General features: G+C 47.0%; 1 protein-coding gene across 1 annotated transcript in view; it reads right to left on the reverse strand.

Moving 5' to 3' along the window:
- The window catches only part of LOC140420917 (sodium- and chloride-dependent neutral and basic amino acid transporter B(0+)-like), a 128,385-nt gene that overhangs the window by 101,132 nt on the left and 4,149 nt on the right, over window positions 1-23,104 (reverse strand). Inside the window, exons 3-4 of the mRNA XM_072505065.1 lie at window positions 20,018-20,149; window positions 19,204-19,371 (exon numbers count right to left, since the gene is read on the reverse strand). Coding sequence (XP_072361166.1) covers window positions 19,204-19,371; window positions 20,018-20,149 — 300 coding nt within the window. The remainder of the gene's footprint in view (window positions 1-19,203; window positions 19,372-20,017; window positions 20,150-23,104) is intronic.

Below are 23,104 nucleotides of genomic sequence, written 5' to 3' on the forward strand. Positions count from 1 at the left end.
CTGCCAGGTCTGCGCGGAGTGCAAACCGCATTTCTACCGGCCAGACTGAGCGCACCTGGTGAAGGCCTCCCGTCCCTTTGAATGTCTCAGCATGGATTTCAAAGGGCTCCTCCCCTCCTCCAACCGAAACATGTACTTCCTGAACATGGTCGATGAATACTCCAGATTCCCCTTCGCCATCCCATGCCCCGATATGACATCTGCCACAGTCATCAAAGCCCTCAATAGCATCTTCACTCTGTTCGGTTTCCCCGCTTATGTCCGCAGCGTTTGGGGATCCTCCTTTATGAGTGATGAGCTGCATCAGTTCCTGCTCAGCAATGGCATTACCTCGAGCAGGACGACCAGCTACAACCCCTGGGGAAACGGGCAGGTGGAGAGGGAGAACGAGATGGACTGGAAAGCCGTCCTGCTGACCCTACGGTCTAACCATTTCCCCGTATCCCGCTGGCAGGAAGTCCTCCCCCAACGCCCTCCACTCCATCCGATCGCTACTTTGCTCTGCGACTAATGAAACCCCCCATGCCTCCTAGGAACGTCTCCTTGCCTTCCCTAGGAAGTCCACCTCCGGGGTTTCGCTCCCAACGTGGCTGGCAGCCCCAGGACCAGTCCTCCTCCGCAAGCACGTGCGGCTCCACAAGGCGGACCCGTTGGTCAAAAGGGTACAACTGCTACATGCGAACCCGCAGTATGCCTACATGGCGTACCCCGACGGCCGCCAAGACACAGTCGCCCTCAGGGACCTGGCACCAGCTGGTTCCCCACCCCCTCCAATTGCCCCGGTGCCGTCCACCGTCTCCCCAGTGCACCTCACCACAGCCCCCATTCCAGGACGATCCGTCCTCCCATTGGTCCTACCTGGGGATGAAGAGGAGGTCTACATGCTCCCGGAGTCACAGGCGACCAAGCCGGTGCCTGCATCACCACTGGGACTGCAGCGCTCACAACGGAGGATCAAGGCACCCGACCGGCTAAATTTGTGAACTTTCACCATTTCTTTAAAAATGCTCACATACCATGTAAATAGTTTTTGAAAATGCTCACATACCATGTAAATAGTTTTCCACCACCCCCGCTGGACTCTTTTTAACAGGGGGTGAATATGGTAGTCACCACTGTTTGTATAATACATATATGAGAGGTAATACGGTAAGGCTCCTGTATTACAGGTACGGAGGTAGATCCCTGCCTGCTGGCTCCGGCCAGTAGGCGGGGTATAAATGTGTGTGCTCACCGAGCGGCAGCCATTTCGGCAGCAGCTGCAGGAGGCCACACATCTCTGCGTAATAAAGCCTCGATTACTCTCCACTCTCGTCTCGTCGTAATTGATAGTGCATCAACTTGCAAGGTGGTGGAACCTTGCGCGAGAGGACTTCCTGCCAGCGGGAGACCGGGAAAGACTTCGTGGTATCGGAGCAGCCAGATCTCTTCATGGGGAAGAGGGGTGTCTCCCTTGCCTTTGTCCCCCTAATCGACCGCCCAAGAATCCTGCTCGGCTGGCGACCAGCAGCATCATCAGACTGGCTGGCCGACCTATCGGAATTACTCCAAATGGAGAAAACAAATTTGCCATCTGAGGGTCGGAAGAAGGCTTCCACAAAATATGGGAACCATTTACCCAGTTGTTCCAAGACCTGTTTGTAGCCAACAGCCAGTAAGCCAGAGGGTAGGAAGCCATGGTACAACAACGAACGCAAAAAAAATAGGGGGGGGTGGAGGGGGGATACGTACTTGTGTCACTAATAAAGAGTATTATTATTAAATAGGAAACATAACCCAGACTGTATATGCAAGTCTGAGATGTCATGTCAGTAAGATTAATAAACTTTCAGATATCTGACTCAGAATTTGAACCCAATTCTTTGTAGTATATGTTGTTGCCACCTAAAATGGCTGATTCCCGATTAATTTGGCCAAACCCCAATGTAAAATGGCGAACTGAAAAGGCTGATGGGAAAATCAGCCAACAGGGCACAAACGGACAGCTGCAGACAGAACAGTGTATTCGGCTCTGGGGAAGTCGGCCCAGACCGATACCTGCGACCATTAGCAGCACATCAACCCCAGCCATCTGCAGTTTAATCGGCGATCCCCGGGAACAATTGCAACAAATTAGCAATTGAATGCCGATCCAGACCTCTCGCTGCCAGCAGTGGCCGAGACAAAGAAAGGTGAACGACCACCCCCGATCAAGGAATCGCCCCATTATTGGAGCATATCGAACCCAGTGATTGGGACCAAGTCCAATCACTTGGGACCAGGGTCAAGGTCCGCCCCGAGAAGCGGGAAGCCCCTGGGACCTATAAAAGATAGGGGCCAAGTTCAGATCGACCCTTCTTCTCCTACTCGCAACCTTCGAGACCCTTCGACAGAAGAACAAGTAAGTCTTACTCCAGCGATCGCTACCTGATAGGTGTTCCAGACTATCGACCCGTACCAGCCTTTTTGAATCCCGCAGGCCAGACCCAATTCGATAAGCCATTCATTTCCCTGACCTGGTGGGCCATCACCAAAGTTAAGTATTGGCCTTTAGTGGTAGGTAATTGTCTAGAGGTAGTATTATTGTGTAAGTATTTATTGCTGTATATAATAAATGATTGTTGATTTAACATTTACTAAGCAGTGTGCTGCGTTATTAATCATTACTTGAGTTTGAACCACGTGGCGGTATCAGAAAGATACCTGGCGACTCGTGAGCAAAGGTGACAGAATTAGAGCTAAGGCTAATAAGAGCAACAATGTTAAGTGGACTAGCATGTTGAAAACCACAAAGCACATTATTTGACTGCAAGTGCATCAACAGTCCACTTGAGTGGATACAAAAGAAAATAATTCACCATCGACTAGAGAAGAGCGAAAGAATAAGAAGCAGCTCTTCTAAACCAAACCCTTGACTTGCATTCAGTTCATTTAGCACCCTGTGCCATAGCAAATATTATTAGGGGTAGTGTATTGAGATGGATAGAAATCTGGTTGTTAGACAGGAAAAAAAATAGTAGGTAAAAAGGGGTCTTTTTCCGATTGGCAAGTAGTGACCAGTGGGATACCACAGGAATTGGCGTTGGCGCCTCAGCTATTCACAGTATATATTCATGATATCGATGAGGGAACTAAATGTGATATCTCCAAATTTGGAGCTGACACAAAGTTGGGTGGGAGGGTGAGCTGAGAGGAGGATGCAGAGATACTTCACTGTGATTTGGATAAGCTGAGTTAGTGGGCAAATGAATGGCAGCTGCAATATAATGTGGATAAATGTAAGGTTATCCACTTCCGGGCCACTTACACTTCCAACTTCTTCCATCAGGCAGAAGGTACAAAGGTCTGAGAACAAGCACTAACAGATTTAAAAGCAGCTTCTTCCACACTGTTACCAGACTCCTGAATGGCCCTCTAATGGACTGAACTGATTTCTCTATGCATTTTTCCCACTGTTGTAGCACTACACTCCGTATGTTTCACCCAAAGTCTATGGCTATGTATTTACATTGTGTACTTATCGTATGTCCTACGTTTATTTTCATGCATGGAACGATCTGCCTGGACTCTGCACAGAACGATACTTTCACACTACCTTGGTACACGTGACAGTATATCTAAATCTAAACTGGGAAGGCAGATTATTATCTGAATGGCCATAAATTAGGAAAGGGGAATGTGCAACGAAACATGGATGTCCTCATACACCAATCGCTAAAGGTTTAAACAGGTGCAGCAGATGGCAAAGAAGGAAAATGGCATGTTCGTTTCTAAATTTAGAGTACCCAATTCATTTTTTTCAATTAAGGGGCAATTTAGCGTGTCCAATCTACCTACCCTGCATATCTTTTGGGTTGTGGGCAGAATGTGCAAACTCCACATGAACAGAGCCGGAATCGAACCTGGGACCTCAGCGTCGTGAGGCAGCAATATTTACCACTGCGCCACCGTTCTGCCCTGCAAAAAGTATGTTGGCCTTCATATTGAGAGGATTCGAGTATAGGAGCAGGGATGTCTTTACTGCAATTATACAAGGCTTTGGTGAGGCCACACCTGGGATATTGTGTGCAGATTTGGTCTCCTTTGCTGTAAAGGGAGTACAGAAAAGGTCAAGTAAACTGATTCCTGGGATGATGCATAATGAGAGATTGAGTCGATTAGGGTTGTGTTCTCTGGAGTTCAGAAGAATGACGGGAAAATATCATCCAAACCAATAAAATTCTATCGGGATGAGACAGGGTAGATGCATGAAGAATGTTCCCGATGGTGGTGGTGGGGGTGAGGCAGCCATAGCGATAAACCAATTATTACACTCAAGCCTAACAATGAATGGGAGCGACCCCTTCTCCAATGGCCTTCTGTGATTCATTGGCCTCCCCAGAAGTGGTAACACTGGCGCTAAATAGTACTCCTTTTTAAAAACATGAACCTGGTCGAAGGGCTTCGGTGGGAAACTGAGGAGGTGAGTAGCTAGTTTTGCTCACAGGAGAGGAGCCTGGGTGTGTGCTGGGTTTGCCACCTGTGCTCTGTGACGAGGGGGGGAGGGGGAGGGGTGCTCGGCTTGTGGGGGGAGAGGGTACACCTGGCTGGGGGTGGGTGAACCTCCGCAGAGGTGGGCCGCCATGGGATGGTGGGAGGGAGGCACTGTGGGGGAGGGGGCGTTGGTGTTTCCTCACCCATGCTGCCTGGTGCAGGTCGTTCACATTTCTACGGTAGTGGAGGCCAGTCCTCCTGGTCGTGCTCCCAGAGCTTAGAACTGCCGCCACCTCATCTCAGGCAGCATTGTTGCGAGCTGACTGGGGTTGGCTGAGCAAGTGCTGTTTAAGTGCTTGTTGACCTGTGGGACCTTGTCAAGTGGACAAATTAACTTTGAATAGTGTTGTAGGTCTTGCTGGGCTGAGCGCCAGGAGGCTCGCATCAGTTCCCGCTCACCACCACACTTTGGAATCTTTCAGGAGAATCGCGCTCAACATGTTTTCAGGAAGCAGGTAGTGTTGGGAATTTGTACTGGATATTGTATGAGCTAGGTATGGAATTCAGAATCATAGGTTTTAGTGAAATGATAAAGCAGATTTAGGTGAGTAGTGAAATGGGTATGTAACCTATGTAACCTAATGTAATTTAGAGTAACCTCGTGTGACCTAACGTAATCAAACATAGAATAGATGACCTAATGTAATCAAGTATAGTTGATATGATCAAAGCAGAAGACCCAGAAAAGTAGTATAGCAGTCACTAATTAACGAAGGCAAACAATAGTCACTTGGGGGAAACAATGAATACTGCTCAGTGGCTCACTTTAGTAGTTGACCATAATAAAAAAGAGAGAATAAAGTGAGCAGGTGTTTCCACACATTCGGCCTAAGTCAGCTAAACCACGATTGTTGCACAAGTAGAGAAGTGTAGATAAGGGCAAGAGTTATAACCACCATGGTTTAAGAGACAAAGAGAGGAAAAAGGAAGCGACCAATCTTGAATAAGACAGATAAAAGTCAACTAAAAACAATGGTGGCCAAAGCAAGGTCCGGCTGTAAAGTAAGATAAGAAAGATAAGAATCTTGAGATACGGAGCTGAAATGTACATAAAAAGACTGTAAGCCTGAGGGCTCATCGGATTGTTCCGGACATCCCGATTTTATTCTCTTGTGCTAGGTGAATAAAGTCTACTGCTTGGAAGATTGCTGCTCAGACTCTCTGTTTTAATCGGTGTAAACGAATTGTCGTCCTGGGGAACCACGACAAAATTGGCGCTGCGAGCAGGGTTGGTGAGAGATCGCCCAGAAAAGCATCTGGAAGGAGTGGCGGAGGCGGAGGTCCGACCGGGGCTGGACATCCCAAAGCCGGCATTCTGACAGCAAGGTGAGCAGATTTGTATTGCATGTAAATCCTTGCTGTCGGAAAAGGGATCTCGAGGCCCGGCGCACCCGGCTCTCTGCTGGTCCTGGATCTCCCCAACCCAAAAGATATCCTGCATAGGTAAAACTAAATTGTGTAAAATATTTTGAGAGACTGAGTCTGATCTGAAGAGTAGAGCTTTGCATGCAAAAGCGCGCTGAGAATACTGTATTGTCTGTGAATGGGTAAAAAGTGAGACGGGAAAAAGGCCGAACGCTAAAGTAATGCAATTAGGTTAAGTCAAGCGGTTTGGAGTGGGTTTTCAGGTTACGACTTGCCCAGAAGAGAGTAAGTGTGGGAAAATCTGCCAGTCCAAACCTACCCAGGACCTCGGGTAAGGGACGTCAACCGAGAGGGAGAGAGATCAGTGAGAGATCGCTCTCTGACCTAATACGGTAGTCAAAAGCACAGGAGTGGAATCTAACCCAGAGAAGGGGATTAGCAGCTAGAATAGAGGAAGTAAACGACCAATTTGAACAAACTAGTCTGAGGTAGCGGCGTGGAGGACAGAAATAAGAGGGAGAGTCGGAACACAGGTAGGGTAATAACTAACAACTTGGAAAGATTACACTGACGAAACCGCCTAGTGGCGAGATTGGTACAACCGGTTGAGAAGAAAAAGTCAGGGGATTAAAAAGGATAATAACAAAAACGGAAGCAACACTGGATTGGAAAAAGATTACACATATAACTAACTAGAGGAGATAAAGAATGAGTGGCCGTATGTAAACTGGGAAGGAATAGCCGATAGGAATTGGATAGACAAAATAAAATTGGAAACTCTAGAGAAATTAATAAAGGAATCCGACCGATACAGGGTTTCTGTACACATAGACGAGCAAGTGAAAACCTACTACCCTATAGCCCGGGAGAGGAAGATAGTGCCGGGACAGGGGACTACGGGGAAGTGGATATCGGGACCCCGGTTAGAGTTACAGATATTGGCAAGGGAAACCCAAAGGAAAGGTAAACAGGGGACTGAGCACGGAAAAGCAATACAGCGAGTAATAATCACTGTGATACCTAACTCTGACAGATTAAGTGATAAAAACTGTGACAGTAGTCCGAAAAGACGAGTAATGGCACACAAAGTTAAAACACCAGTGGAGATATTAGGGGATAAGTTCCCAGCCCTCAGGGGAGATATAGAACACGTCTCTAAAAAGTGGGCCAAAAGAACAAGTAAGACCAATACGCAGTGGCCGGAGGAAGGCACATGGGACACAGAGAGGTGTGGGGACCAGAAGGGAATGATAAAGAACTATAAAATTAAGGATAGGTCGAGCAAAAGAAGGGAGAAGCGAGAAAAGGAGTTAGAGATACTAGCACTATTCGAAAGAGAGGGGAAAGAGAGAAGAGGGTATGGAGGGGAGGTAGGATGCAGATGCCAGTGCAACTTCAGGAAAAAGCAGAATTGGAAGATCCAAACGTAGCCCCGCCCCCATACTTAGGGGAACAGAGCTCTACGGGACTGTACCCAGTTATATCAGGCACAATGAATTTTGAGGGAGAATATAACATAGAACAGATGACGAAGGAGGAATGGGCACAAAGGGAGAGAGAAAAGAGACAAGGTATAGAAGAAGCGGCTAGGAAAACAGAAGAGGATTTGGATGGGCTGAGCCAAAGGAGAAGGGAATTGGAGGAAGAAGTAAATATGGTAGAACTTTTGAAATGGGCGAAGAAGGTAATGAAAGTGGGTAAGGAACGAGAAGGGAAAGGAAAGAATGTTAGAAAAGAATATGAGTGGAGAGCAGAAGATGATCCCTCCGAGTGTGGAAGTGAGACATCACAGGGAAAAATAGAAGGAAAGAGAGTCGGAGTGAACAGAGAGGAAAAAGAAAGAGAGGAAATATGCTGGGAAGTGCACAAAGGGGCAGACAGACGAAGATTGGGGAAAGCATGGATGTGGAAGCACCCAGAGAAAAATAGAATAGAGGGAAAGATGGAAGGAGAGACAGAAGAGAGTAGTGAAGACGAAGGGGGACAATCAGTGTTAGGGGAACAAAGAAAATCAATGCGGAAAAAACACAAACCTGTGAAGTTTCCAGCTGAGGATAGGAGAGAGAAAAGGATGCTCCCGGTGATTCTGAAGGGTGGCAGACTGCAGTATATCCCTTGGTCAGGTCAGGATTTGCCTAGTTTAATTAATGAATTACCCAGTATTTTGGATGGAGCTGGAAGGTGGATTGGACAGTTGGAGGCAGGAATGGTGGGAAAAAGGATGGCACTGGGCGACATCAAAGCTCTCCTGACAAAGGTGCTAGGAATGGACCAAATGGCGGAAGTAATGAGACGTGCTGGCATCCCGACCGCAGCTTATGACCCAGAGGTAGATGGGACACTCATGGACCCGTATCGCCACGACATCTGGCAGGCACTGCGGGATATATACCCCAACCGAATGGATGTAAAAACCCTAAGGGGAGAGCCATTGGGTGAGGAGGAGAATGCAGCTGTGTATGTGGAAAAGCAATTAAAAAGATGGAGAAGGGACACGGAAAGGGACATTCTAATAGACCCGCTGACCAACTCCATGTTCCGGGCTGCAATCCTAGAGGGCTTGCCAGTCTCAGCTAAGACAAGACTGGAGGAAGTAGTGGGCTTGGACTCAAAAAGCTACCGAGAGTTTGTGGATTATGTTGCCCATGCAGTAGAAAGACATCGCAAAGATGAAAAGAATGCAGACAAACAGCTGAAGGAGATACAACGTAAACTCCTTCAGGCACAGTTGGAGGAGATCAAAAGCAAGGATAAGATAAAGGCAAAAGAGGATCTCGTACCCAGAAAAATAGCACCGATGATGGTGGAGCAAAAGTCAGAGGAAATACCTGCACCAATAATAGGGGGGAGCGGAGATGGAGGCCGGCCCATCATAACCTATAACATTTCTGCCTTCCCACTGTCCATGAACCCAGAAGCCTATGGCCTAAATTATCAAAACCCATACGCCCTGCAAAGTCAGACTGACTGGAATAGAAATGGGAAAGGACAGGGAGGTGGTAGGCCACCCTATCAGAATCAGAGAGGACAGGGACAGGTTAATCATCAGACTCCGAGACAGGGACCATTGCCTGGCCCTTCAGGTGTGTGTTGGGGGTGCGGGGAGGCAGGGCACATAAAAAGGAATTGCCCGCGGAATTCCCACAGGCAGGGAGAAAACCAGCAGCAGACAGGCCAGCAACTGATCCAAGTGTCGCCGAACAGCATCCCGATGTTTCAAGGGCCGGTAAACCATCAGAGTTCCCCATAGGGAGGCCCAGAGAACCCCAAAATGGTAGGACAGTACGTACAAATAACAGAAACCGCAGAGCAGGAACCTATAGTTAACGTTAGAGTAGGAGGGATCGAGATCCCCATGATGATAGACACCGGCGCCACATGTACGTGCATACAAACGAAATATGCGGATCACTTACCATTGTCAAACCAGTTTGTAAAAACTGTGGGGTTCTCGGGGAAAGTAACATTAGCTCGAATGACGACGCCGGTGCCTGTTACCATTGGAAATAAGACTACCCATGTACCTATTTTAGTATGTGATAAAACTCCTTTAAATCTATTGGGAAGGGATGCAATCCTAGGTCTAGGACTGAAATTGGAATGCACTGAACAAGGAATTGATTTGATGGGAATGTATCCACTTGAAATACCAGGAAAAGAAAGGGTTAATGTATATTGGTTGGGAGATGTAGAGGAACAAGTAAAAAAACAGATATGGGAAGTTTGGGGAAAACTTATAGACGCCTGGATACCACAAGCCAAATGGCCAAGAACAGAATTACACAGTACAATGATATTTGATGAAAAGCAGGAACCTGAGGTACAGGAGAAATGGGAAAGGGAGGCGGGACGAGAACAGGAAATAAAGTCAGGAAGTATTTTAATCGGACTAGAGGGAGCGGCCCTCACAATCGTTAGGAATGAATGGGTTGACAAATGGTTCTCTGTATCTGGAGCGGAGCCACATGTCACATTGAAAGTGAATCCGGGATATAGATCAAAAGACCTAGGACCAATGGTGTTGAGAGCACAAGACTTCGAATTTGTCCAGACAGACAATGTAGATATTTGGACGTCCAGCGATGGACAAATGATGAAAATAATTTTGGATGTTAAGATGCTTGGGAAACCAAAGCAAATAACAATAGGAGTGCAAATTGAGAAACAGGAACTGGAGTGGAGAGAGAGTTTAGAGCAGGATTTGAACTCCCTCCCGCAGGAGTTGTGGTCCAGACAGGACACGGATGTAGGGAGGGTCAAAACCGCTAATCCAGTTGAAGTCAGATTAAAGACAGGACGCCAGGGGCCTTATAGGCCGCAATACCCAATCAAGACAGAAGCAATTGAAGGAATTAGAGAAACGATTAAGGGATTGATAGAAGCAGGGGTATTAAAAGAAACCCGGAGCAGGTGTAATACACCGCTGCTACCGGTAAAGAAGGCGGACGGAGAAAAATGGAGATTGGTGCATGACCTCAGAGCAATTAATGAGGTAGTGGAAGATATGCCAGTAGAGGTTCCAAACCCTTACACCTTGTTGACAAATATACCACCTGAAAGTAGATGGTTTACTGTGATAGACCTATGTTCGGCATTTTTTAGTGTGCCGTTAGCTCAAGAAAGTCAGTATCTCTTTGCATTTACGTTCGAGGGGAAACAATACACATACAATAGGATGCCCCAAGGATTTAAACACTCCCCACATATATTCAATCAGGTGTTGAGAGCAGATTTAAAAGGAGTGCAGTTGGAAGGAACACTGATACAATATGTGGATGGTTTATTATTATGCACAGAAACACAAGAACAATGCAGGAAGGATAGTTTAAAACTATTGGAAAGACTAGCAGAAGGGGGCCATAAAGTATCCAGGAAAAAGCTGCAGCTGTGCCAGAAAAAAGTAGAGTACTTGGGAAGAGAAATATCAGCAGGGCAGAAGGGGATAGCTTCTCAGCAGATAGAAGCTGTACTAAAAGTTCCGAAACCACAGACGGTGGGACAAATGATGACATTTTTGGGAATGACAGGATTCAGCTCAGAATGGGTGGAAAGCTATGCGGAAAAAACGCAGACACTGCGAAAGGTAATGAAGGAGGCAGGGTGCGAAGAATTAAGAACCAAAATAAGATGGGATAAAGATGCTTCAGACGCATTTGAGAATATAAAGAAAGAAATGGCACAGGCACCAGCATTGGCTTTACCGACCTATGACAAACCCTTTGACTTATTTGTGAGTAACAGAGAAGCCGGATTTGCTACAGCAGTGCTAACGCAGGAAAATTGCAAGGGTAGACGAAGGCAGGCTGTAGCATATTACAGTACCAAGCTAGACGACGTAGCAATGGGATATCCTCCGTGCTATCAAGGCCTGGCAGCAGCTTGGTGGGCGTACGAAAAGGCAGCTACAGTCACAATGGGATATCCGATAAACATACATGTGTACCATAAGGTAGCTGAATTGATTGAAAAAGGGAAGTTTGTTCTGACGCCGGCTAGAATTCATCATTTTCAAATGCTGACCACATTCCCGGACATTACGATAGTGAAGTGTAATAGGGCCAACCCAGCTGACTATATGCCATTACCACATGAGGGAGAGGAGCATGAGTGTGTAAGAGAAAGAGTGTTTATGAAACTGAGGAGAGACTTGAAGGCAGATAGATTAAGCACAGAAGAGAAGAGGACGTTGTACGTTGATGGTTCGTGTTATAGGGATCATAGGGGAAATCATGCTGGCTATGCAGTAGTTGAACAGAGAGGGGAATCATTTGAGGTAATAGAGGCAAAAGAATGTGAGCAGCCATGCTCAGCCCAGTTAGCGGAGCTTGAAGCACTGACCAGAGCATGCGAGTTAGCAAACGGGGAAGCGGTGGAAATTTATACTGATTCGGCCTATGCCCACGGGGTCTGCCACCTGTTTGGGGCAATATGGAAGCAAAGGGGATTTATGAAAAGTGGAGGAGGACCAATACACCACGAAGGTCAAATCAGGGCTTTAATAAGGGCCATGATGGGTCCAAGGGAATTAGCCATAATTAAGTGTCAGGCGCATAAAAAGGGAACGGATAGCATCACACAGGGAAACAACAAGGCCGACAAGGCAGCTAAAGAAGCGTCAGGATGCATTGAGGCTACGATGGCCCCAGTAGAAATAGCAAGGCCACACCCAGGGCCAGGTGTGGGGAATATCGAACCTCAAATCACATTAGACGATGTGGCACAGTTACAGGAGGAAGCCCCTGTAGCTGAAAAGACAATGTGGAAAGATAGAGGAGCAATACAGGGACAACATGACAAAATATGGAGAAATGGGGAGGGATTGGTCATAGCACCCACATCATTACTAACCATACTAATCAGCGAAGCACATGGAGTGGACCACTGTGCAAGAGGAGAGGTGGCTAGAAAGATCAAGAAGGACGGATTCTGGTCACCATACCTGCAAAACTCAATTGACTACATACTAAGTCAGTGTGAGGTGTGTGCTCAGAATAATATCAGGAAGGGCATTACTGCCCCAATAGGGCATATACCCATTCCCGAAGGACCATTTCAACATCTATGCATGGACTATGTGGATATGGGAAAGGTGGTGAGGGGGAAAAGATACATGCTAGTGATTATTGATAGATTCAGCAGATGGATAGAAGCAACACCATCCAAAGATCAAGGATCTGGAACGGTGATTAACTTCCTGTCAAAAGAAATTATCCCAAGATTTGGCATACCCATGCAATTAAGTTCAGATAATGGATCTGCTTTTATAGGAAGGGCACTGAGAGAGACGCTCTCAGCGCTCCGAATAAAGCAGAAGTTTGGATGTGTGTATCATCCTCAATCCCAAGGAATGGTGGAGAGAGCAAACGGGACCCTTAAGGCTAAAATAAGCAAAATTTGCAGCGAGACAGGGAAAAACTGGATGGATGCTCTGCCATTGGCTCTAATGCAATACAGGAGTCAGGAAAACAGAATCACACATTTGAGCCCACATGAAATGATGACAGGAAGAGTAATGCCGGTACCAAAGATCAGGGGAGCAGGGGGCCCCGCGCTGGAATGTTTAGATCAGGACGCAAGGGAGTATGTACGACAATTAACTATTATACATAGAACTATATTTGAACAGGAAAAGGCCAAGGAGGAGGAGAGCCCTGCAACGGAACACCAGATCAAACTTGGAGATCAAGTATACATCAGGAAGTTCCGGAGACGTTGGAACGAACCGAGACGAGAAGGACCGTTTGAAGTCACCAAAGTGTCTCCCACGGCGTTGCAAGTAGAAGGCAGTACACTGTGGTATCACTTGAACCATTGTACCAGAACGATAACAGGGGTAGGGGAGAGAAGGGAGATTGAAGACAGTGGCAGTGCGGATAGAAGTAGCAGCGAGGAAGAGATAGAAATACACGGGGAGAATCGTGGGGAGGAGGAACAGAGCCAAAGTAGAACAGAAAGAGTAGAGGATGATGAAAGTAGTTCTGTGCATGAGCTGGCTGATGATACAAATGCCCAGCCTGGGCCTGTTAGTCAAGGTGCCGGGGGAGGTGAGAACAGGGAGGGGGCCTCGTTCCCCACCTGGGACTTGGAAACTATTTCCTTCGAGGACTTCCTTGACCCGTAACAAAGGAAAGTGGGATGCAGAGGACATAAGGGTGCAGAATCAGGAAGGTGGAGTATTAAGACAAGCAAGACGTAAACGGTCAGTGAGCACAGATAATATGTGGGAGAAAGCACAGAAAAACATCTGGTGGAAATGGGCTGAGTATACTGGTAAGAAAAACAGTGATGGGAAAGACTGTGTGATATGTGCGGCAGAAAGACCACGCACCCAAGTAACTGATATACCGTGGGGATCAGGAGACTGTTGGACCATGCTGCTAAAATGGAAAAAGGAAAATTGCCGTACATATAACACATACACACAGACATATACGCATAAGAATCAGACTTACACGTATGAGACGATAAACTGTTCAGGATCCGCATGTGATAACCTTTGTAAGGGGAAAATGCCGAGGTGTCAATTCCTATGTATCCTGCGTGCTGGGGCAAAAAAGCGCACCTACCATGTGGCCCACGATTGTCCAATATGGCCAAAGACGGCAATGGACGCGGTCCCAGAGGAATGGAGGGTGGAGCCCAACTTACAAATCCAAGATTGCTATTGGAGGGAAGGCAGCACGGGAAGTAGTTTGGGAAACTACACAGGACAGTGTGAAAGGATTTGGGATATATCCGACATCCGTAGTCTGCTCAACCCTGCTGTTCCCGCCCAGACAGGGGGAATGCCACCCGCTCCTTATCTATTAGAAAATCAAGTAAATCAACTGGCCGATCTCTGGTGGCTTTGTGGCCCGGAAAAAGGGCTGCTGGCTCGATTACCACTGGATTGGAAGGGACTATGTGCCCGAGTTATGCTGGCCCAGAGCACTGTGATACTGCCGGTGGAAAACGGCATTAAATCACAAAGAATTAAGAGGGCATATACCCTTGACCCTAACATACAAATGGACGCAATTGGACAGCCCCGAGGCATCCCGAATGAGTTCAAAGCTAGGAGTGAAATAGCCGCGGGGTTTGAATCCATCTTTTTTTGGATCACACCCAACAAGAATACTGAGTGGATCAATTACATCTATTATAATCAGCAGAGGTTTATTAATTATTCAAATGCTGCCCTGGCGGCCTTGGGAGAGCAGTTGGATGCGACCAGCAAAATGGCGTGGCAAAATCGACAGGCATTAGATTGGCTCCTGGCAGAAAAAGGAGGTGTGTGTGTTATGTTTGGGGATCAGTGTTGCACATTTATCCCTAATAACACTAGTCCAGAGGGGTCATTTACACAAGCCATGAATAAGTTAAAGAATCTTGCGAAAGAAATGAAAGAAAATGCTGGGTTTGGACAGGGGGTATGGAGTTGGCTGGATAGAATGTTCGGAAGATGGGGGGCATGGTTTGCCAAGGCTGGAGCTGTAGCAATCACATCAATAATCATTCTGGGATTAATATTTTGTTGCTTTCTACCCGTCCTGAGATCCTTCCTTACCAGAGTGACGGCACGGCAGATGGTGACTCGGGTGATAAGCAACTCACGCTCAAGAGGAAAAACAGAGGAATGGGGAAACTTTGAGCCGCCCCCGCTGAGTGAATTTACCATGACCTTGGTCGAAGTTGAAACTCGTCACTCTGTAAACTAACTACGATGGTGGAAGATCGTCTTGTGACAACGATAAGCACCTTGCTGAAGTCCGCGGGGGACCAAGAGAACTTAGTCTGTACACAGGAATCAGTCTTTTTCCCTTCCCTCGACAAGGGTGGGAAGGTTTTTGGCTGATGACTGTCAGGAGCAGGCAATCTGGGGGAGCAACCCAAGAATCAGAACCTGGATAAACACATTATGATAAAGTTAGAACAGGGGCATTGATCCCTGACCAAAGTATTCGGCTCCTCCACATTGCCTGCAAAGAGTGATTAAAATAAAAATGCGAATGGGATCAAGCGAGGGGGTTGTTTGAGCTTGGTAATTGAGATGAGGCTAGGAAGTAGCCTCAAAGGGGGGACATGTTGGGAATTTGTACTGGATATTGTATGAGCTAGGTATGGAATTCAGAATCATAGGTTTTAGTGAAATGATAAAGCAGATTTAGGTGAGTAGTGAAATGGGTATGTAACCTATGTAACCTAATGTAATTTAGAGTAACCTCGTGTGACCTAACGTAATCAAACATAGAATAGATGACCTAATGTAATCAAGTATAGTTGATATGATCAAAGCAGAAGACCCAGAAAAGTAGTATAGCAGTCACTAATTAACGAAGGCAAACAATAGTCACTTGGGGGAAACAATGAATACTGCTCAGTGGCTCACTTTAGTAGTTGACCATAATAAAAAAGAGAGAATAAAGTGAGCAGGTGTTTCCACACATTCGGCCTAAGTCAGCTAAACCACGATTGTTGCACAAGTAGAGAAGTGTAGATAAGGGCAAGAGTTATAACCACCATGGTTTAAGAGACAAAGAGAGGAAAAAGGAAGCGACCAATCTTGAATAAGACAGATAAAAGTCAACTAAAAACAATGGTGGCCAAAGCAAGGTCCGGCTGTAAAGTAAGATAAGAAAGATAAGAATCTTGAGATACGGAGCTGAAATGTACATAAAAAGACTGTAAGCCTGAGGGCTCATCGGATTGTTCCGGACATCCCGATTTTATTCTCTTGTGCTAGGTGAATAAAGTCTACTGCTTGGAAGATTGCTGCTCAGACTCTCTGTTTTAATCGGTGTAAACGAATTGTCGTCCTGGGGAACCACGACAGTAGATATAGCACTTGGGGTTAAAGGGGACCATAGCATATTGGGGAAAGGCTGGATCAGGCTTGTGAGTTGGATGATTAGCCATGATTATCATGAATGGTGAAGCAGACTTGAAGTGCCGAATGGCCTCCTCCTGCTCCTATTTTCTATGTTTCTATATTTATATAGCAGGAGCTATGGCTCATATCCAAATTAGAACAAAATCAGTTCCTGTTTCAGCTCTTAAACACGTAATCACGTAACCACTTTCAGTTGCCACCGTGGTGACCCCCAAAATGACAGTATAGGTTGCATGTGCACACTTGCAACTGGGCATACAACTCCCCATGCAAAGCAGATGTCTTTTATTAACAGCTTGAAACAGGCCTTAGGCCGTTTGTAAATGCAAACAAGGATCCTAACACCTGCTGCACATTCGGCAAGCTTGCCAGTGCCTCAGGCAAGACCTAGTCCGAACCTCTTGCATAAAAACAGGCTTTGTTACCGACAAATGACCATTGCTCCCATTCTTGAGACGTCCGACATTTGACACCAGTCCCAACCTCTAGTCTTCTTCCAGGGGCCCGACCCAGCCTCCAGTCTCATGACCCTTGGACCGCCCCTCTTGACCTCGCAGTCCTCGCTGCATACTTCAGGCGGACAACATGTCTGACAGCCTGCTGAGTGTTATAACCTGCCCGGATCCTATTGGCTGCGGACAATTGATTACCCCATGTTGTATTTTAGGGCCTCGACCTGCCTCTCTTGCCGGCAGAGACTAAGTCCCGTTGGGAAACCATTTTAGAGGCACAGGACTTGCCGCTCATGCTGCCAGAGATTAAGTCCTATTGGTTAACTTTTTGGAAGGCCCTGCACTTGACCCTCTTGCCGCCAGGGGCCAAGTCCCGTCGTCCTGCAGGTTCGCCCGGGGTGGGAATGACGAACGGGCCGGTGCACCTCCGACCCACACTTCCTGACGGCAATGGAGTTCGCAAATCCCGCTAAAACTGATGTTAAATGCCCTTACAGTTTTCCAAGAGCTCATTGAGAAGGCCTGCTATTTGAAATCAGAGCCCTTTCCGAAAGTCGCACTTACCTGGGCGTTTTCAAAGTGCGCCCGCTGCCGGGACAATATGTTCTGAAAAATGTGTTGTCTTGGTGACCCCCAAAATGACAGTATAGGGTGCACGTGCACACTTGCAACTGGACATGCAACACACATGCAAAGCAGATGTAGCTTGATCAGGCCTTAGGCTGTTTGTAAATGCAAACAAGGATCCTAACACCTGCTGCACGTTTGGCAAGTTTACCAGTGCCTCAGGCAAATCCAACTCCGAACCTTGTGTATAAAAAAAGGCTTTGTTACCTACAAATGACCATTGCTCCCATTCTTGAGACCTCCGACCTTTGACACCAGTCCCCAGCCTCCGGCCTTTCTCTGTGAGCCCCAACCCAGTCTCCAGCCCCCTGACCCTTGAACGGTCCCTCTTGACCTCTCAGTTCTCGCTGCACACTTCAGGCCGACAACATGTCTGGCAGCATGATTAGTATTATAACCTGCCCGAATCCCCTATTGGCTGGGGATATCCGCATTCTCCCTCTCCAGGGACATCGGCCGCGAATGAAGCCGCGAAAGAGGGGCAGACAGTCCGGTCGGATGACCCCCTCGGTCGCCGGCTGCCTGAACCTATTTACGACAAGCTTCACCAGGCCCAGGAGAAGGTTCACAAGGAGGTTGGTTATCCATGATTCTTGGGGACTATGAGCTCCCCCAATGAGGGGGGTGGGGTAATCGTTAGCAATGCAGCTGTATAAATAGAACTGGCCAGTGTGGTGCCATAAGACGTCTTACAACACCAGGTTAAGGGCAGCACGGTAGCATAGTGGTTAGCACTGTGGCTTCACAGCACCAGGATCCCAGGTTCGAATCCCTGCTGGGCCACTGTAGGTGCAGAGCCTGCACGTTCTCCCTGTGTCTGTGTGTGTTTCCTCCGGGTGCTCCGGTTTCCTCCCACAGTCCAAAGACATGCAGGTTAGGTGGAATGGCCATGTTAAATTGCCCTTAGTGTCCAAACAAAAAGGTTAGGAGGGGTTATTGGGTTCCGGGGGTAGGGTGGAAGTAGGGCTTAAGTGGATCAGTGCAGACTCGATGGGCAGAATGGCCTCCTTCTGCACTGTATGTTCTATGTTCTATGTTCTAAAGTCGAACAGGTTTGTTTTGAATCACTAGCTTTTGGAGCACCGCTCCTTCCTCAGGTGAATGAAGTGGTGGGTTCCAGAAACATATATAGAGACAAAGTCAAAGATGCAAGACAATACTTTCTGCTTTCTTATTGCAGTATCGTATTGCATCGTTGACTTTGTCTCTATAAATGCTTCTGGAACCTACCTCTTCATTCACCTGAGGAAGGAGCAGTGCTCCGAAAGCTAGTGATTTGAAACAAACCTGTTGGACTTTAACCTGCTGTTGTCAGACTTATTAGTGTGGTACCGGGTAGAGAAGGAACCAGGAGTGAACTACTGTTGCTGTGTACATATTATTGTAAATAAATTTACTTTCTGTTTGACTCTACAAACTCATGCTGGGTTCTTCGTGGCCCTCATAAGTCCAAGCCTAAGTACTTACACGTGGGGCACTGTGTCAGCTTCATGGTCATGGATTCCAAGGCCCACTTGAATGGGAGGAATGAAGAGAGACTGAGAGAGCAAAAGCAAAAAAAATTGAGAATATATTGCCAGCAGAGAGACAAGCCCAGGAAGGAGGAGCCCAGCTGCTGTTTTTATTTTTTTCAATGAACAACTCTATAGGAGATTAATTTGTTTCCTGAAAGAATTTCCCTTGTTCATAAACATTGATTACTGATTATTCCGCTGTCCCAGTGACATGATTGCTGCTGCTGATTTCTATCCCAGCCATGTGATCACAATGAAAATGGTTGCTGAAACTATTGTCCATTTGTCTCTCAAATTCAGTCTGACAGAATGAAGAATGACCAGTCGGTCTCTATACTTTTCCCAATAGAAGTTCATACAGTACCTTTGGGAATCCTGCTGCATGTTTTATCTGCACCCCACCAGCTGAAGCAGTCTGCCCACGGCAGGGGGGATTGGAAGGAGGCGAACAAGTAGTACAGGCTGTAGGTGAGGATGCTGGTGTACGAAATATTGACAATTACCACCAAAAAGACCATAGTGACCCCCACACCTGAAAATAGAATGAGGAACAGGAAGTAGGTGAAAACAAATGGAAGTAAATTCGTCATCTGAATTCAGCTGCAATTTATTTTCAACCAGTTTGATCCAAATCATTAGATGTATAATTCATGCATAATATATGAATGCCTGCACATAAATATATGTAAATATACAACTCATGCCCAAGTTACTAATGTATGTGACGACATTATATGCAGAGCCTGTTGAAATAAGGCATTTTGAGATTAGTCACTTTGTATGTCACCAGTCTAATCTTATCAAGCTGACAAGAACTAATTCATCTGCCTTGATCTTGAATAGAACCACAGGTGATGGTGACAGGCCAGAGATTGTGGAAAAGGGTAGAATCTGGTCAAGAATGGAACATGCGAATGTTGATCAGTTCTTATAACTATTATTCATGTGACGTCATTCATGATAGCACAGTGGTTAGTATTGTGGCTTCACAGCTCCAGGGTCCCAGGTCCGATTCCCGGCTTGGGTCACTGTCTGTGCACGTTCTCCCGTGTCTGTGTGGGTTTCCTTTGGGTGCTCCGGTTTCCTCCCACAAGTCCCAAACGACATGCTAATAATTATTAAACATTATTGCTCATTTAAATTGTTGCCAGCATTTGTGTCGTTCAACGAACACTAACCTTGTAACATTGGCACAGCTTTCCACACGGCAAGAGGCCCCAGGCTGGCAAACTGCCCAAAGGAAGCTTCCAGAAAAAACATTGGCATACCAGCGAGTGCCAGCATGAGAGTATACGGAATAAGAAAGGCACCTGGAAAATATAGTAAAAGAAAATGAAATAGATTATCAGGAGGTGAGAGCAAGCAGCTTTATTGTTGAACTTTAAAATATATTGTTAAGGGAGAGACATTTTCAGAACCCCAAAATGTATCATGGAGTTCAACCAACCTCCCCCTTTCATGTAGTTGTTGCTTTTCCGAGCACACGGCTCGTTCTCCAGGTGTGGGATTACAATTATGGACACGTGGGTTTTTAAACACAAAACAATTTATTCCATGAACTCAACTTAAACTTTTAAATAAACATTGGATCACTTAACACCCTTACTTCAAAGATAACCCCGAAAATAATACAACACTAAATAATCCTTCAGTTATTCCTTTCAACATCCAAGAGACTTAACACCTTTAAACAAAAACACATCATGTTCTTAAAGGTACATTGCTTAAACATCCATTTCTTAAAGGCACTCTCACATGACAATATTAACAGTGGAGCCAACTGTTTTCATCAACGAATCAGTATGACCGCAGACTGTAAATTTAGTTAGTATCTGAATGCAAAACAAAACAGCAAAATGGACATTCAGGATAGGAATTTCCAGTTCAGCTGAGGGCGACCCCCAGCCCCCACCCAGAGGGCTCCCCGGTGGCGGAGGGTGCGAACACCAAGAAACCCTGAGCAGCACGGTAGCACAGTGATTATCACTGTTGCTTCACAATGCCAGGGTCCCAGGTTCGATTCCCGGCTTGGGTCACTGTCTGTGCGGAGTCTGCACGTTCTCCCCATGTCTGCGTGAGTTTCCTCCGGGTGCTCCAGTTTCCTCCCACAAGTCCCGAAAGACGTGCTGTTCGGTAATTTGGACATTCTGAATTCGCCCTCCATGTACCCTAATAGCCGCCGGAATGTGGTGACTAGGGGATTTTCACAGTAATTTCATTGCAGTGTTAGTGTAAGCCTACTTGTGACAATAAAGATTATTATTATTATTGACAGCCCGCCACCAGGTAATAGCAGACTGCCTCTGCAGCCGCAAAACATGCTGCGGTAAGGGGGAAGCGGAAAATCCAACCCTCACGCCATGATTTAAAGGCCGTGTTGCAGTTGAGATAGAGCACGACACGCCCGTTAGATTATGAGAGAGGCCACAATCGGAAAATTCGCTGGGGTCAGTTTGGTGTTGGATCTAACCAGCCTGCTCCAGTTTGATGAAATCAGGATCCTGCCATGGTGTGGTTGTAGCCATCTAGGATGGCCACTTACAACCAGGAACATAGAAGCTCGCAAAGCATAGCAGGTAAAATGGACAAAGCAAGATTCAGGCAGGCTGAGAGCCTGAAATGTATATTTGCAAGTGAGGAATCCAGACGGTATCAAAACTTCAACCAATTAGCATTTTGATGGACCGATTAGCATTTGATGGCCCATCTCCACCAAGACAAAGGACTGGTACTTGAGCGACCGGTACAGTCCCAGACATTTCGGCTCCACTCCCTGTACTAGGAACGCGTAAACAACAGGGTCAGTGACCGCTTGGGACACGCCCAGCCATCCAGGCACCCGCCCATTTATTGGTTCGAATCGAACATAGTGATCAGGGATCACTCAATTAGTGGGGTCCAAACTGAAAGACCGCCCAAAAGAGCGCGAAAACCCCCAAGCATAAGAAGAGAGTCCACTATGCGTTCGTCCTCTTTTGGATCTGGCGCCCCGGCACCGACCATCTCCAATCGCAGCGACACCAGAAGCAAGTCCAAGTTCAACGCCCGCTACCAGCCGGATGAGCCTAGCTGAGCAGCAGTTACTTCTACAAACTCGATAGATCCATAATTGAACAGCGGCCACTGTTCCTCTGACCTAAGCCAGGTGCCTGAAGTTAAGTACAGGTTGTCTTAGTCAATAAGTGTAGTTAACTAGCAATGTTTATGTTGCATGACTAATTGTGTGTAAATAAAGTACCCTTGACCTTGAACTAACTAACTGGTGTTTGGCTCTTTGATCGATAGCCGGTTGAACCTTGTGGTGGTATCATTCGATACCTGGCGTCTCTGAGCATTAGAATATAGATATCAAAAGAAAGGAGGGTAACCTCACTGATTGCCATAGTTACAGCAGAGCCACAGAAAAGGCAACTGTGGCGGAATCCAATAATCAACACTTAAAGCCCATCTCCATAAAATTAATGGGAACAACACCCTTTCTAACGGCCTCCCGTGATCCAACCACCTCCCCAGCCTTGTGCGCATCAAGCCGTCAGGGAGTGTCCTACATCAACAGGAAGGGGTTCCAGTCTCTGAAGTCAAACTCATGTGCGAACACCACATGAAGTTCATACACATGTGTGCACGCTTCCCAGGGAGTCTACACGGCTGCTGCATCCGGGGCAGTCAGACATCCCCAGCCTCTTTGAGGATCACCGCAGATGGCCGGTTGGCTCTTGGGGGACAAGGGGTACCCGCTGAAGACATGGCTAATGATGCCTATACAGAGGCCGGTGACCAATGGGGAGACCCGATCCAACGAGGCACAAGCAGCCTCTCAGACTGTCATTGAGTGGTGCATCGAACTGCTCAAAATGCAATCCCAATATCTCGACCATTCTGGTGGTGCATTGCAATACACCCCCCAGAGGGTCGCCTGCTTCATAGTGGTCTGCTGTGCCTTCCACAATGTGGCATAACAACGAGGCAACATGCTGGAGGTGGAGGTGGATGGAAGAAACCTGCAACCACCTCAGAAGAGGATGTCAAGGAGGCACCGGAGCAGGAGGGGCTGGTTGACAAACCCAGGGAGGGTCTGTAGGACCAGCTGAGGATGGAGGGCAGGTCCACATCATTCATCATCTCATTCCCACCCCTCTCTCTGCCTTCCCTGCCCCATCCATTCCATGACTCCCCCCCCTCTTCCTCCCAGGAGGGGCGCGAAATCCAGGACCATATGCCTGGGGGAGCTGGGGCACGTGATTAGAAGTCTGCCTGCATTGCAG

The sequence above is a fragment of the Scyliorhinus torazame genome, chromosome 5, assembly GCF_047496885.1.
Source record: "Scyliorhinus torazame isolate Kashiwa2021f chromosome 5, sScyTor2.1, whole genome shotgun sequence".
NCBI classification, from domain to species: domain Eukaryota; kingdom Metazoa; phylum Chordata; class Chondrichthyes; order Carcharhiniformes; family Scyliorhinidae; genus Scyliorhinus; species Scyliorhinus torazame.